The sequence below is a fragment of the Plectropomus leopardus genome, chromosome 4 (genome assembly GCF_008729295.1).
Source record: "Plectropomus leopardus isolate mb chromosome 4, YSFRI_Pleo_2.0, whole genome shotgun sequence".
NCBI classification, from domain to species: Eukaryota; Metazoa; Chordata; class Actinopteri; order Perciformes; family Serranidae; genus Plectropomus; species Plectropomus leopardus.
This window is the reverse complement of record NC_056466.1, coordinates 34,733,156-34,748,539: the sequence shown is the minus strand read 5'-3', so window position 1 is coordinate 34,748,539 and position 15,384 is coordinate 34,733,156. Positions and strand designations below refer to the sequence as shown.

Genomic DNA, 15,384 nt, shown 5'->3' with positions numbered 1-15,384 from the left:
AACTATCAGAGGGTTTTGACTGGTATTTCTGTGCGGCTGAAGTTTATCCACGGCAGCACTGAAACAATCTCCCTGCAGAGCCGCCCTTGCTAACAGCAGCTTCCCTCACATGGCTGGAAGCTGTGTACAGTTTGCCCACTAAAAGACAATAAATGTGGCATGGCGATCCTCTATCTGTTTTGGGTTTCCATATATCCCTCACCCCCCGCTACCCCCCACCCCCCAGCCTCTGTGCTGAGCAGGAAGACAGGGAATGTGAAAGCTCCACAGCTGCACTCCCAGATTGCAAAAACAGATGGAATTTCGATGTGAGTGATAGGTGATGGGGAGCTGCATGCATAGAATAAAAGAGATTGAGGGATGCACTTTGTGTGTGGCTATAAGGGGGAAAAAAAGGAGGAGGAGACAAGTGTTTGTGTGTGTGTGTGTGTGTGTGTGTGCGTGTGTGGGTGTGTGTGCGTGTGCGTGCATGTGTGTGCTTTAGAGATATTTTGGTGATGTGTGTTTTTTGTGCGCAGATATTGAAGGGCAGGCTATATTTGTGTGTGAGAGGCAAAGATTTCTGGTTTTATTATTTTTTTGTTTGTTTGTTTGTTTTAGAACTGAAGTCTGCAGATGCAACAATTCATAGCGCTCCCCAGCATGCCATAACAAAATGTATGTTTTTCTGTGTGTGTGTTCTCTCTTATTTCCCCACCACCTGCGTGTGTCAGGTGTGTGTGGCTTGCTTTTCATGACTCCTCACTTTTTCAACTTTCTCTCACCTCCTTGTTCTCACCGACTTTGTCCGTCCTCGCTGCACTGTTCCTCTATTCTGTCGCCACCGTCTCTCATTCATCCATCTATCTCCACCCCCACCCCCTGCTGCTCCTGAATAATTCAGCCCTGCACAGCAAGTGTATTTTTGGTTGTTGTCACCTCTGCAGTAACACAAACACAGCCTATATGAGCGAGCATGCACACAAATACACTTATACATGCAGCCAACATGCACACGCGCGCGCACGCACACACACACACACACACACACACACACACAAAAGAGGCGTCCAAAAGCAGCAAAAAAGTACTTGGTGAGACAGTTGAGACACGCTAACTACCAAGAATTACAGGGATTTCCAGCCCGTCTCAGCTCTGCTGTCCCAACAATGAATAATAATTTGTCTCACTTTTCTGTGTCTTCTACAGTTACACAAAGTTTGACAGTAAAGTAGCAAGTTAGGAAAGACATAACTTGGAAAGTCGAAGCTTCCACTACCCAGTTTTTTGTTCAGGCAGTCAATGGGAATAAATTTGGAGGTCATCGTTCAGCAATTTAAAGAAAGCAGCTGCATTCATTGATTTTTTTGCTTTTTAGGGAGAACCAAAAAAATCTGAAAATGCAAACCAAACACCAACATCACCTCACAAAGTAAGCAAATGTGTGAGCATGCAATTGCCTATTTAACCCTAATACACACTCATATTGTTCTGAGCACAAAATGGGCTTTTCAAAATCAAGCTATAATATTCATTAATATTCAGAATTTCAACCCATTAAATGCCCGGTCTTTTTTATGATGCCACTGTTTTTAGATGAAAAAGAAACAAAAAAAACATTGAATTATCACAGCCTGGGATATGTCGATGATTAGCAGCAACATTGATTTTTATACATTATTATTTTTTGTGCAGTGTCAAATCCTCAAACTCATACCGTTCTGCACATAAAATTGGCTTTTCAAAATCAGACTATAAAAAAATATTATACAGTCATATGATTTTCTATGTTCTACTGCTACAGTTCTCTTCCAACAATTTTAATATGTAAAGTTGTATTGCTCTTAAGCTCAGCCTTGGCCTTGACCATTTTCACATAGTCAAACATCTACCAACAAAGCTTGCACCTGGCATTTTACAAGTTTTACAATCCTCATGCAAGTCACAATAGATGAACACATTTTCTCTCATTTTTGCCCATATCTGGGATTTGTTCTTATTTTGTTAGTACTCAATGATTTCTGGGATTCAACAATGTTTTCTTATTTTTGCTCAGTAAGTTAAAATTTTATGAGTGATCGAGAGCACAAAATCTTGTTTTCACAGACCACTGATTGTTGTCCAGTGCAGGGAAAAATATGTTTTATATTTGAGCAACATTTAAAAAATGAATATAATGAATATATAATTTCATCAATTTAGATCATGTTTGACTGTAATCCTAATGACTGGATTATTCAATGTCAGGGCTGAAGAGATATTACTATACTTGGTGCATTGATCCCAATTACTCTGATTTCAGTTACTGTGCATCCCTTTGCTTATCAGAGCTGGAATGTAACTAAGCACATGTAGTCAAGTACTGTACTTAATAATAATAATAATAATAATAGATAAGACTTATGTAGCGCTTTTCTAGGTACTCAAAGACTTAAGTAGATATCTGAGCAACTTTCACACTCCCTAAGTATTTTTATCTCATGCCACATTTCACTTCTTTTTTTTTTTTAGATTTTTTTTTGGCATTTTTGCCTCTATTGGACAGGACAGAGTGACAGTGTGAATGAGGGTGGGGGGAGAAGGGACGACATGCAGTAAAGGGCTGTGAGCTGGAGTCGAACCCCAACCGCTGCAGCAAGGACATTGCCTTCATACATAGGGCGCCTGCTCTATCCACTGAGCCACCGAATGCCCCAGAATTTCACTTCTACTCCATTACAGTTCAGTGGAAAGTACTGTACTCCACTACAACAATTAGATAACTACTTTACAAATTAAGAATTTTGCCCACAAACCAAAATTATGAAAATATGCAAGTGCAGCTGAAATGATTGGTTGATTAGTCAGAAAATTAATTGGCAACTATTTTTTATCATTGTCAATATTTATGGAAAAAAATTAATGGTTCCAACTTCTCATGTATGCTTTTTGAATGAGTACTTTTACTTCTAATACTAAAGTACATTTCCCTGAAATCATATTTACTTTTCTTAAGTTAATGAAACAGTACGTCAGTATTACTTCTGCAGAAGTTCTTCTTTTAGCCTTTTTGGTGTCATCTCTTCAGTCTTTGCACACAGCACCTCACCTGCCCTTATGCAGTCTTCGGGGGGCATACCTGTGCTAACAGGTGACTTATGATCAGCACTAAGCACACCTGGTCAGAGCAGATTTGGATGGTTAAGAGCATTTGGTTCATCTGGAGCTGACTTCTCTTATATTTTCTCTTACTAGAAATTTTTAGAGAAATTTAAGTGAATGTTGCTGCATGAAGCCCATGGAGAGTAGGGCAATATTTGTGCATTACATTGCCATGTCAGTTTTAGTTGGATTGATCATTCAGCCCTAATCAGCACTGAACACGAAGTACAGCTGAGACTGTTGTTATTTTTGCAGGTATTTGGTTATAAACCAAAGTACCAGACAAACAGAAATGGCGAGCTGCAGGGAGCACTAGCAGAGAGGTCTGGAGATCACCACAGTCATTAGCTTTCATTTTCTGGGGTCTGCATTTGATGGCAATGCATTCAATATTTATGGAAATATTTTTGTCTGGTGGGCTGACTGTCTGACCAACATTGCTCTAAAATATGAGGATTTACTACTTTTATCTTTTTATATATATATTTGTGTGAATTGAACATCTTTGGGTTTGGACTGTCAGTCAAACTAAAAAGGCAATCTAGAGTTGTCACTTTGGGATCTGGGAAACTGTGATGGGTGTTTTTCCACTGCTGTCTGATTTTTTATTGAACATTTTATAGACAACTGATCAAAAAATGCATCTGATTAATCAGTATTGAAAATAACTGACCAAAAAAAAATAGCCTGCTTGTTGCTTGAAAACCTCTTTGGGGGCAGCTAGGACATCACCAAAAAAAAGAGAGGTGGACAAGCTTGTATAGCTATGAAACGATCACGTCGGACAGCTGACGGGGTAAAACATCCGTGCAGATTGACAGCGGTGCTGCGCTGGTGCCAGCTGTACCAGTCGGAACTTTTCTGAACATGCAGAGAGGATGTGACTGATTTCAACCACAGCTCCCCTTCGGGCCCCAAGGCTGTCTAAATGTTAATATATGGCTGTCTGACATTCTGGTGCTTCAGCCACTGGTCTCTGGACCTCCGCAGAGAGACTGGAGGAGGGCTGGAGAGAGACCACAGAGCTGCGGGGGGGGGGGGGGGGGGGGGGGGGGCGGGGGGGGGAAAGGGGGACATCGAGATCTAGAGGAAAAAGTTTAACGATTGGAGCGATAAAAAGGATTTGGTGTGAAAACAGTTGGTGGATTCCAGGGAGAAGAGGAATTATAAAACTGATTTGGAAAAGGAAGGAGGGATATGAGAAGGTGAGCAGACTGGCATCGCTTCAGGGCTTGAGGGGCTTTGGGGGGCTGGAGGATAAAGACCTGCCCTAGGCCACTGGACCAAAGCCAGGACTCAGACACATTTGTGTGTGTGTGTGTGTGTGTGTTTGTGTGTGTGTGGAGGGAGCCAGCAGTGCACATCTGTTCACCTGTGCATTCCCACCTTGCCAGGGACTGTGAGGAAGCCAGTTCTGATCGGATCACACTTCAGCTGAGAGTTTTTCTTTGCTCTGCAGCAACACAGCTGTCACATTCTTTTCAGTTTACTGCAGGGTTTTTTTTGCTCCTTTTTGTCTTTGTCAGGTACACACAGAGCAATAATTTATGGCGCTCGCAACCAGACAGGGAATTTTTTCTTTTCTGCATTATTTACAAGGTTTGTTTTGGTTTGAACTATCTAATTAGATCAAACATTTTGGTTTTAAAATTTGGGTTCTTTTCCAGCAGCTGCCTCAGTGACAATTTTTCCTGCTATAAAGAATATATTTTGGAAATGCTCTCATCTTGCTTTCTTGCCAAAACATTTGAAAGAGAAGATGGATACCACTCCCATGTCTGTAGCCTGACCAGGGTTCCTACAACTTAAAGCCCGAAATACACTGTGTGTGGGTTGTCTCAGATAAAAGATAACCATGGTGAAAGAAACATGGCAATATCTTTGGTCACGGCTCTAAAGCAGTGGTCCTATGTCGCACAGTGAAAGAGGTTCAAGGATGGCCGTTGTCATGGTTTTGCGATCAAAGACAGTCTAGGATCTAATTCTGACAGTGTCAGAAATTTGGGATAAGCATCTCACTGTGTGACTGGTGTTACCACCTACATCTACTAACCAACCAACAGAAATGCAGCATGAAATGATGCACTGATCAGCACACCTATGGAAGTGAATACTAAATGCTAATAGATGCAAATACTTACTTTGAGCTTATGTTGCAAAATTGGTGTGCCAAGTTGACCACTTTTCCCAGCCATGACCGTGTTCACACTCTCTTCCTCTTCTTGAGACTTTATTTTCACTTTTTCGTTTGCATTTTGCACTTACCACTACAGCGGTGTAGATGTATGACGCACGCCTGCTGACGTTTTGTTCTTTCATGTTGATGTCAATAGAAGCACGTCATAGCATGCGATTCAGTAGGTGATGTCATCACACAGTCTGCATACATCAAACTCAATGTCTTACCCAAATTTATTAAGATCCATGTCACACAGTGTAGCTGTACTAAACTTTTAAGATTGCAAAAATCTTACAGTCTGCAGGAGGCTTAACCCTCTGAAACCTGGATCAGCATCAGTTTTCTTCTGCCACGTTCAGACATCCTTCTTAAGCATGTAAACCTTTGAAATGTATGAAAAATGTATTACTTTTGATTTCTTTCAAAAACATTGGGAAAAGGAAATCAGAGACTTGGCCTGTGCATATATATATATATATATATATATATATATATATATATATATATATATATATATATATATATATATATTAGTGCTGGGCATAGATTAATTTTTTAATCTAGATTAATCTCACTGCAATCCTGTAGTTAATCTAGATTAATGTAGATTAAAATTATAGATTTGAATTTTGCCAAAGACATTCAAAATAATATCTATCTATCTAAATGATGAAAATGCATCACAAACTGCTTGAGAAAGCTGTTCTACTATAATATTTGGTAAAGAAAATAATGTTCCATAAGATTTACTTTGGTGTTTAACTTTTTTTTATTTTGTTAAACACAGACATTTAGGAACACAGGTTCTGTCTCCATGTGGAAAAAGCTTTTTCCTGCTAACTGGAATGAACAGCAGAGGGCGCAGCCTCTGATAACATGACCCTAACTGAACTGTGGGCCTACATTAGAGGTCATGAAGAAGACCATTAACAGTCATAGCTTTGTGACACGGCTTGAGCCAATCACTCCAGTCTCTGCTTCTCCTTTTTCCACCAGTCACTCAGGCAGACCAGCTTCCGCCTTGTTCACGCCCCCTCCGCGTAATTCGACCAGGTATACATCTGCGCTTAAACAACAAAGTGAAATTGGTGCCTTGCTCACTGTATAGACCCAACTTAGTGAATAGTTTATCGCGCGATAATTTGCTTATCGCGCGATAAGAATCCCGCGTTAACGCAGCACGTTAACGCCGTTAACGGCCCAGCACTAAGATATATATATATATATATATATATATATATATATATATATATATATATATATAATTACTGATATTTTTTGTTTATTTTATTCACTTTTTTCTCTCTTTTTTACTTTTACTTTTTTGCTAATTTTAGGTATTTGTCTTTTAACCTTTAAGAACTTCCTTTTTCAAGTTGCTCATCGCTCTTTCCGTATATTTGAAAGAAATTGAGTTAATTTGCTCAAGTTTCAAAGAGTTATTTTGCTCAAGTTGTTTTAGAGGCAAATTCACACTTTTTAAGACGTTTTTAATGCCACACCATCAATCACTCTTTGATGGTGTGGCATCTCTTGTGGGGAAAACAAAGGGAAGAGCAGAATTGGGAAATACCTTGCAGTTGTTTTTTTGTGAGCAACTGTGTGTTTTCCATTCTCAAGTCAAGTCTATTATTTTGAACATGATGTGAAATTCATTCATAATTCATTCATGTATCCATAGCATAAGCTCAGTTTGTTAAAATAAGAATCCTCCATGTGAATCACAATGAGCTGTAGACAGTTATATGGATTAAACAAAGCTTTGGTGAAGATAATTTGCATCGATTTTCAATTTCAGTCCTAAATGCAACATCAAAACCAAAAACAAATCATAAATTTCCACCTCCTGTATCTTGGCATTTTCAAGACTTAAAAGATTGTTTCAAGTAATTTTAATTCAAATTAAGACCTTATTTTTAAGATTAATGAATTCAGTGCTTTTTAAGACTTTTTAAAGGATCTGTGGGAGCCCTGCTAAATATGGAGCTGGAGCCAGTTAAGCATGGTGTAAAGACTGGAAATCACTGGAAACCACTAACAACATGTAACAAAATCCACCTACCAGCATCTCTAAAGCTCACTAATGAACTCCCCGAGTTAAGTGGCTGCTGCTGTTACTCTTTGCAAGAAAGCAAAAAAAGAGAAACCTGCATCCTGTTGGTCAGTGATGAGGATGACACTGGGGTCCCTTTGAGGTTCACCTCTGACTATTCACAGTGATAAAGTCAAATCTGAATGTAAGTAAAGCTGCCTGTTCCTCTCCCACAGGACGAAAGCACAAAATGTAGTGCTTGTAGTTAAATATTCAAGATGGGCTATAAACTCTAACATACCTTTTAATGACAGATAATAAAGTAGAATCTTCATGCGAGTAAAGCTGCCCACTCTAGCTCCTACACAAAGGAAAGAAATAAAAGGCATAGTGATGTGTTAGTTAAGTTTGCTTAGTTTAGTGCTAGTAAGCTAATCAGCTACTATATTTACTGCTGGAAGATACATTGTTATGCACCTTTTCATTGCTTTTTTCTTGGTTGTGGAGCAGCGATGGACTCTTCATTTCCCGTCAGCAATGCATTAACAAACATAGCAATGGAAAATATACTTGGCAAAAATGTAAATGCATCTTTTTTGTTTTAGCTTCCATTTGACATAGGTTTAAGTTAAAGATCCAAGACGGACATAATTCGGACATAATTCTGTGCAGAAATTCTTCGGTTGTGCTAAATAATTGTTGTGTCCGCTGCTTGGGTGGCACACAGTGTTCTAGTTTGTTCTCATTCTGAACTGATTTCAGCATAACATCTAAATGCTAAAAGCCACTTTTCGCGTCTGCATGATACGCCACTGGAGGGCGTCAGCTGAGAACGCAGCTGGAAAGAACCATTTCTGGTGTTATTAAACACTGACAGACAAACAAAAAGGCAGTTCATTAATTTTGGCTGGTAAAACATATGCTTGGCTGGTAGATTTTTCTTACCTAATTGGCTGGTGAATCAAAAAGTTAATTCTGGACACTAACTGTCAGACTGTAACGCATCAACCAAAGTTAGCAGCCACAATCACCTACAGATGCAGGAAAGCTGAATGTGTAGCCTCTCCCTCCCCTTTCGGAAAACGTGCTAGGTTTTCAGAAGTGTATTAGTACTTTTTGAACATTTTCCAGCACATTTTGATATTATCACGATATATTGATTATTGCGATAATTTTCGTCACGATTATCGTGATATAAAAATTTAATATCGTTACATCTCTAATAGCGACAAATACTCATTGTTTTGCCGACATGGATCAAAGGATCGTCTCCGGGTTTGTGTCCCGCAAGTAGGGAATGGCAGATGGGACGGATGGCGCAGTGTTCATGTTGTTATATTTGGTCTGTGTGCGCATGTTTGTGTGTGTGTGTCTACATGAAAGCCCAGCTCAAGCAGCTGTGGGCTCCTACACATATATTTTCTAATGGCACTGCGAATAAGCATTCTCAAACCTGCTGTTCTGTTCCATTCTGTTTTTAGGTTTTCCGACATTTCTCCAGCTGTAGCGTTCTACCTGTATCTGCCTCTCAACTCAGAGTATTTTTACCCACGATTCCTAGCTACAGTTTGTGCAGGGACAGAAAACAGTGCGACAGGTTTATCACTGTGTGCTACACTAATTCTCATCACCATAGGTACTTTCTATTCAGAAGACTGAACAAACATATAATGAGTATGATTCAACATTTCCAGGCAGTGACGACTTCATTCAGTTACTCTGTGTGTGTGTGTGTGTGTGTGTGTGTGTGTGTGTGTGTGTGTGTGTGTGTGTGTGTGTGTGTGTGTGGGGTGAAAGTGTTTTTTTTTTGTTTTATAAAAACGTCTCTCCCCTCTCACACACACACACACACACACACACACACACACACACACACACAAACATGCATCTAAATGGCCTAACCAGCATCAGATGACTGTGTGGAGCAGTTTGATCAGAGGAGACCAGGTTTATGGATTCAAACAGCTTCACTGAATCACAGCACTGATCAAACGCTGATGTGTGTAACCTCTGTTTGATGCACAAATTGGACAAAAATAATCAAAGTGGGCCTTATTTTTCCTTTGCCATTTTGACATTTAATAGCAGCAGAGCGTCGCCTTCGTCAGGTTTTTTAGAGATTTGCTTTGATTAATCACCAATCAAGGGGATAACACGTATGAGTGAGAATACTAATCTCTAACACAGTCCCAAGACATTCAAAGACAGACACAAATCACGACATAGAAGTGACTGATTTAGCCTAACTCCCTCAATAGCCTTCCCTGTCTAGTTTTGTTATACCCGAGTTCCGCTAGAATTTGCATGTGTACGTAGGTTTTTTTAAACATGAGTAAACCTGCTAAAAATAGGCTCTAAGTGCCTCTCATTGCCAGTAGAGCAGAGCTGTGTACAGAGTTCTGCAGTAGACAAGCATGCCTGTCTGTGTGTGTGTGGGATCTCAGAGCAGACTGATTTGGATTAATGTTTTAGCACTGCTTGGGTAGCGATAGGCGATACTTTGTGTTAGCACATAATCGCATCGTGCCAGTGAAGGGGCTGGAATTAGCATGTTCACTTGGGTGTGAATGTACAATTTCCCATAGCATTTACACTAGGAGGCCAGAATTCTGTTCCCTGTAAGCAAGGCTGATTCCAAACTCCATAATCTCTCATGATAAATACACGAAATATTTTTTGTATGTGCCTTCTAATCTTATTTATTTATTTATTTTTATTGGATGATGTGTTCTGTATAGTATCATTTTTTAAAAAATTTAACATTATTTTGGTAGAGGCTCTAAAGAAGCCGCATGGGTTTCTCTGTCTCTCCCTGCACTGCATGTCTTTGTCATCCTTGTGTGCCTGTGTATGTTCCAGTCTCCCCTACTTTTGTCCCACAAAACAGCACAACTCATGTTAACTAAGATGCAGCTGCCTAACATTTCAAGTGAAAATTCAGACATTTTTAGGAAAAAGTCAGGGATCAGCTGCACTGTCATTTTTAATTCACCAAGGTTATATGACATATAAATCTGAAAACAGTCAAAATGACCGTCATGACCGTTCTAGTGTTAAAGAGCCCGATGTTAGTGGGTGGTAGTGGGTTTTTGTCAGTGGAAAAGAGGCTTTAGCTACATATGTAATGACAGGCTTTTTCTCAGTACACCAGTGAACAAAAAGAGCTTTTTGCGACAATATATACTCAAGGCACTTTAAATAAGAAGTAATGCTTTTCCATATTCTCCAGTGACATGTTGCAGGTTAACTTCATCTCTAAATTCTCTGAGGATGGGATGCAAACAATTATAGGGACAAATCAAAGGACAGCTGTTATGCAGGTTCTATATCCTTAATACAGAGCTTTTAAGGTGTCAAACAAGTTGCTTGACTAATTTTAATAGAGGGCTAATATAGGTTAAATGTGCCCTAAAAGCTTTGTAATTTAAGTAGAACTGAAAAAAATATTGTTTTGTGAAATGTGATACCTGAACTTTAGAATAGAAATGACAGACTGGGATGTGGATTTAAAAAGATACTTGCAGCAGTGATCAGAATCTTGGATAATCCTAGAATTGTACAAGGATGTTAACACCATTCGATAGCCCAACTGTGGGTCCTTGTACACTTTATTAGATGATTATGATATGTAAACAACTGCTGTGTGAAAGCGCTTTACAACCAATCGTTAGACAGCTTCTGTCCTTGCAGTTTGATTAATGATGACAATTTCAAGATACAACCACCACAGCACATGGTTCCTCTGTTGTCTTAACAATACTGATTTCTTATCAATTAAGGCTATCTAGAAGTGTTGTGATATACATTAAGCTCCTAAATAAATATTTCTATCTTTGTTCATTTGTTTTTCACTCATAATCACACGCTCAGTACGTTGTTTGACCCTCTTTTTTTTAGCAGCACTGCTTATGCAGCCAGTGTGTTCCAGGCGTTACACTGCACATTTACAACTAAGCTGACCACTTTCACTGTTCGGCAAAGACCTGTTTCTCTGTTCCATATACTCTGATGCATTCACTGACACTTGAATTACCCACTCGCACGCTTTCACACGACACTGGCCTGTCTCTAAACAAGATAACACAGTCTTACCAACGAAGGCACAGAGTAGCCAATCCGAGGCAGAGTTGGGTGGGTCATGAATCCTGCATCCTTTACATCTCCATAGCATGAGTTTTGTTGTGTTCTGAACCATTATTTAGAAAGAGTTACTCACAGCTCACTTTTATAGTAAATTATGTATCTCTATCATTTGTGGAGCCACTGAAGGGATCACAAAAAGACTTTTCAGATGTTTGGATCTGAGTACAGGCGCTGTAACATCCTTAATGAGAAGGCAATGCTGCCGCAGTAACATTTGTACAAATAAGCGGCTCTGTCTCAGTCATTTATGCTGTTTGTCAGATTTGGCAGCAAACAGAGGAGCTTAATTTGTTCTGTGTAAAGTCAGCATCAAGGCACTTAATTTTAATTTCAAACTTCAGAGGAACACGTTCAGTGTGTGAGTGCATTGATGCTCACCTCTGATCGCAGCTGAAAACAGTTTGTGACAGCTTGCTAAATGTTTTTCTCTCACTCCCTCTCTTCCTCTGGCTCCCTCCATCCTCGTTCTCCCTCTCCTCTTCCACAGGCCGACATTCGCTCCAGGGAATACCTTCGCACAAACTTCCCAGCGGTAGAAACGTCAAACAAGGAATGAGGTAAGTGACAAAACGCACCATATATGTTTCGGTTCTCACACTCCAAAGAAAACACTCGCTAGTACACGTACACACACACACCTACACACCCACCCACCCACACACACACACACACAAACACAAACACTTTGGCAAATGATGAGAGAGGAGTGATTTACACAGGCTTAAAATAGGCTTAAAAGCCACAGCAAGTGACTCATCAAGGAATTTCCCCAAATCTGAAAGTAAAGCCACGTTTCATGGTAGAAAGCCCAATTATTCTCATCTCATTTACTGTTTAAGTTAAGCAAATTTCTTATCAAGGAGGATAAACACTCTACTATCTTCAGAAAACTGATTTGTTTCTGAATATGACAGAAAACAATTTGTCTCAAAATTTTCCTCTTTCAGCTTTATTAGCTGGGGCGCAGCAGGGACAGAGGAAAGATATAGCAAGAGAATAATTTAAATCAACACTGTCAAATTAAACGTATACATTACAAACAGTCTACAAAGCATAGGTTCTACTTATTTTTTGTTTCATCCCTAACTGGCAGTAGAGTTGCAACGGTGCGTGATTTTTACGGTACAATGATTGTCTTAGAAAATATCTTGCTATATGATATTACACTATTATTGTTATTATTATTAATAACACAGTAACAGTGACCCCTAAAGAAAGGGGAAAAAAGAGAAAAGATTTGTATGGATGTGGGCCTAACAGTGTTGTTTGAGCTGGATCAGGAAGGAATTTGCAGAGCTACCTTGTTGTTGTGGTGTTGGAAGCCACGTGCTCATGTTGTGCAAACATAAACTTGCAGCGTCATACCACCATGTACATTGTTGATGTCACAGTAGCAGAATCTTGGAGCATAAAAAGCAGAAGCAGAAGGACTCCAAAAATGTAAAAATGGACGTGGAAGTCCTCTGACAGAGGTTGCAATATGTGACGACATGGGATGAGAACGAGTTGCGCACACACACACACACACACTTATATCAGCTCTGCTGATGCGGTAAAGTTTGGTGTGTGTTTGTTTGTGTGTGTGTTCCTTTATTGGGGTCAGATCATGGTCAGTGTGTGGACAGAAAATGCAGATGAAACCAGAAGCTGGCCAGGATGTTGGAAAAATGATTTTAATGGCGGATTTTGGTGGAAGAGTTAAAAACAGCACACATACATTGATCTGCACGGAGCAATGGTTATCTCCGTGATGTGCTAACATGTTTGATGTGTTTGCATCCTCATTTTTTGCAAATTGGAAATCTTTATTTTAACATTTATTCTGAGGGTGTCAGCCTCGCTTCTCTCTGCCATTTTCTCCGCCACTGCTTGTGTGTGTGTAGTGCAAGCTGACGAGTCTTACAAGTAGTCGGGAAGGAGAGGAGATGGTCATTTTCATGTGAGATTCTCCAACCGGTGGCATTTTTTTCTCAATAACGGTGAAAAACAAATTGTACAATAAGCATAAATTCAAATTACACAATGACTGTAATTGGCAGGGAGGTCAAAGGTCAGTAGCAGCAGTAGTCCCGCAGCTTGTTGGGATTGCAGTTTCTTGCTTAAGGAAGGGAGCTTGAACTCAGGCTTCCTGTTTCAGTGAAAGTACACACCTCCATCCTGCTGCAGCACAGGAGCAAGTTTAAGACTTCAAGAGCTTTTGACAAGTTCTCTGCTTTTTCGGAGGGGTGTGGACGGGGCAGAGGTGAGCCAAGGACGCCTGAGGTTAAGCAGAAACACACAGGCAGAAAAAGAGCAGGAACGATGAGGAGAGAAGGAGCCTTTGATCCTGTGATTCTCATCCGCAATAACAGGCAGCGCCGCTCACTTCGAGCCTTCCTTCCTCATTACCGATCAAAGCCGCAAACCATTTGCACACTCAGAATCTTCGAAAACTCAATCATCCTTCGCTCTCACTCTCCACAGCCAAGTATTTTTAAACGTGCACAGAATTGAACACTCAGGACAGGAAGTGCTGCAGCTCACACTCACAGGGTTGTTCACAGTTGCTCCCACGCAGGCTCACGAGGGCTGTGTGCACTCCCATATCCCTCAGCAACCCCGCTGGGAAACATAATGGGATGTCCGTGTTGATCCTCTCAGAAGCTCCCTGACGTGGTGAATCCTCTGAGCGCACTCGGCTCTTTGATCAGCCCCTCTACAAAGAGACTGAGACAGGGAGGGAGGCTTTGTGCTGAGTCGGCAGGGCTGTAGCAGGTTCCTCTAGGCCTTAACCCAGCTTTACCCTCGCACTCACTCAACAGGCTGCAGGAACATTCCAGCACACACACTGTACCTCTGCAGCTGGGGCTGCTGGGACATGTGATCTCTTACTAAACATCAGAGCAGGACTATTATTTGTATCTGTGTATCATTATCACTAAGAAATTGCACATGGGTACATACCCATGTGCAATTTCAGATTGATTGGGTAACCCATCGAGGAGAAAAATGGGTGCAGACTGACAGACAGACAGACAGACAGAAGGTGGATTTCCATTAACCCTCAAATTGCGCAAATTTAAATTGCAAATACAAAACACTCCTAATGGAAACATGTCAATTTTGAAAAAAGTCCCATTAATCACCAAAAAGTTTTTACACTTGCATGAGGTGGCGATTTGAAAAAGCCATATTTCGCTGGCTGCATGCGCCTGAAAGCTGAAGGACAGCGTCAGATAATAATGCTGCCGGTAACTGCATAATATAAGGAGCCTGAGAGTGCTTATATAGCGGGCGGATGGTAAAGTGGATGGGTCCCACAAAAAACACTTTTGTGTGAGTTTGGAGTTGGCTTCCCGCATGGATGTGTGTGGGGTTTTTTCAACACCTTACCATGTGCCTCTTTTGCCTTAACCTAACCATCTGTGACTTTAGCGCCAAATCTCAATCAGCATGACAGTTGTCTCTTTCAGGTAAACATAAGTTTCAATCGTGCTGCTTCATCCCACCATGTGCATTTGTTGACATCATGGTAACGGCATCCCAGAACATAAACAGCTGATACACAAGGATGCCTAAAACGTCATAGGCTGGCGCAGAAGGGCCTGAAAGAGCGGCACCATGTGATGAGTTCGAAGTGAGAATGTGTTGGGTTCATGCAGGGAGGAAAAAATTAAAGTGGGGCCACTTGGGCCTGCAGTGTGAACGTAGTGTAAGAGAAGCTGCTGTAGGTGTTTGCTGGATCTTCAAAAAGGTAAAATGATTTGCCCAAACTGTTTTCCTCAACTTCGATCTAACTTGTGGGCCCTCTTTGTGTGCAACCTGGCAATGATGCATTCACTTGTGTTCTGGCATGTTGTTAGCATGGGTTAGCAGCTCTTTCTGGCTGAGTCAGTTTTAACTGCAGCACCGAGCTCCACAGTAACAGGCT

At 40.6% G+C, this 15,384-nt stretch overlaps 1 protein-coding gene across 2 annotated transcripts in view; it reads left to right on the top strand.

The window, feature by feature from the left end:
* The window catches only part of LOC121942501 (endonuclease V-like), a 108,740-nt gene that overhangs the window by 46,753 nt on the left and 46,603 nt on the right, over window positions 1-15,384 (top strand). For both annotated transcript variants that reach the window (XM_042485721.1, XM_042485720.1), the window contains exon 8: window positions 11,962-12,031. In XM_042485721.1, the coding sequence (XP_042341655.1) occupies window positions 11,962-12,030 (69 nt within the window). In that variant the 3' untranslated portion in view covers window position 12,031. The remainder of the gene's footprint in view (window positions 1-11,961; window positions 12,032-15,384) is intronic.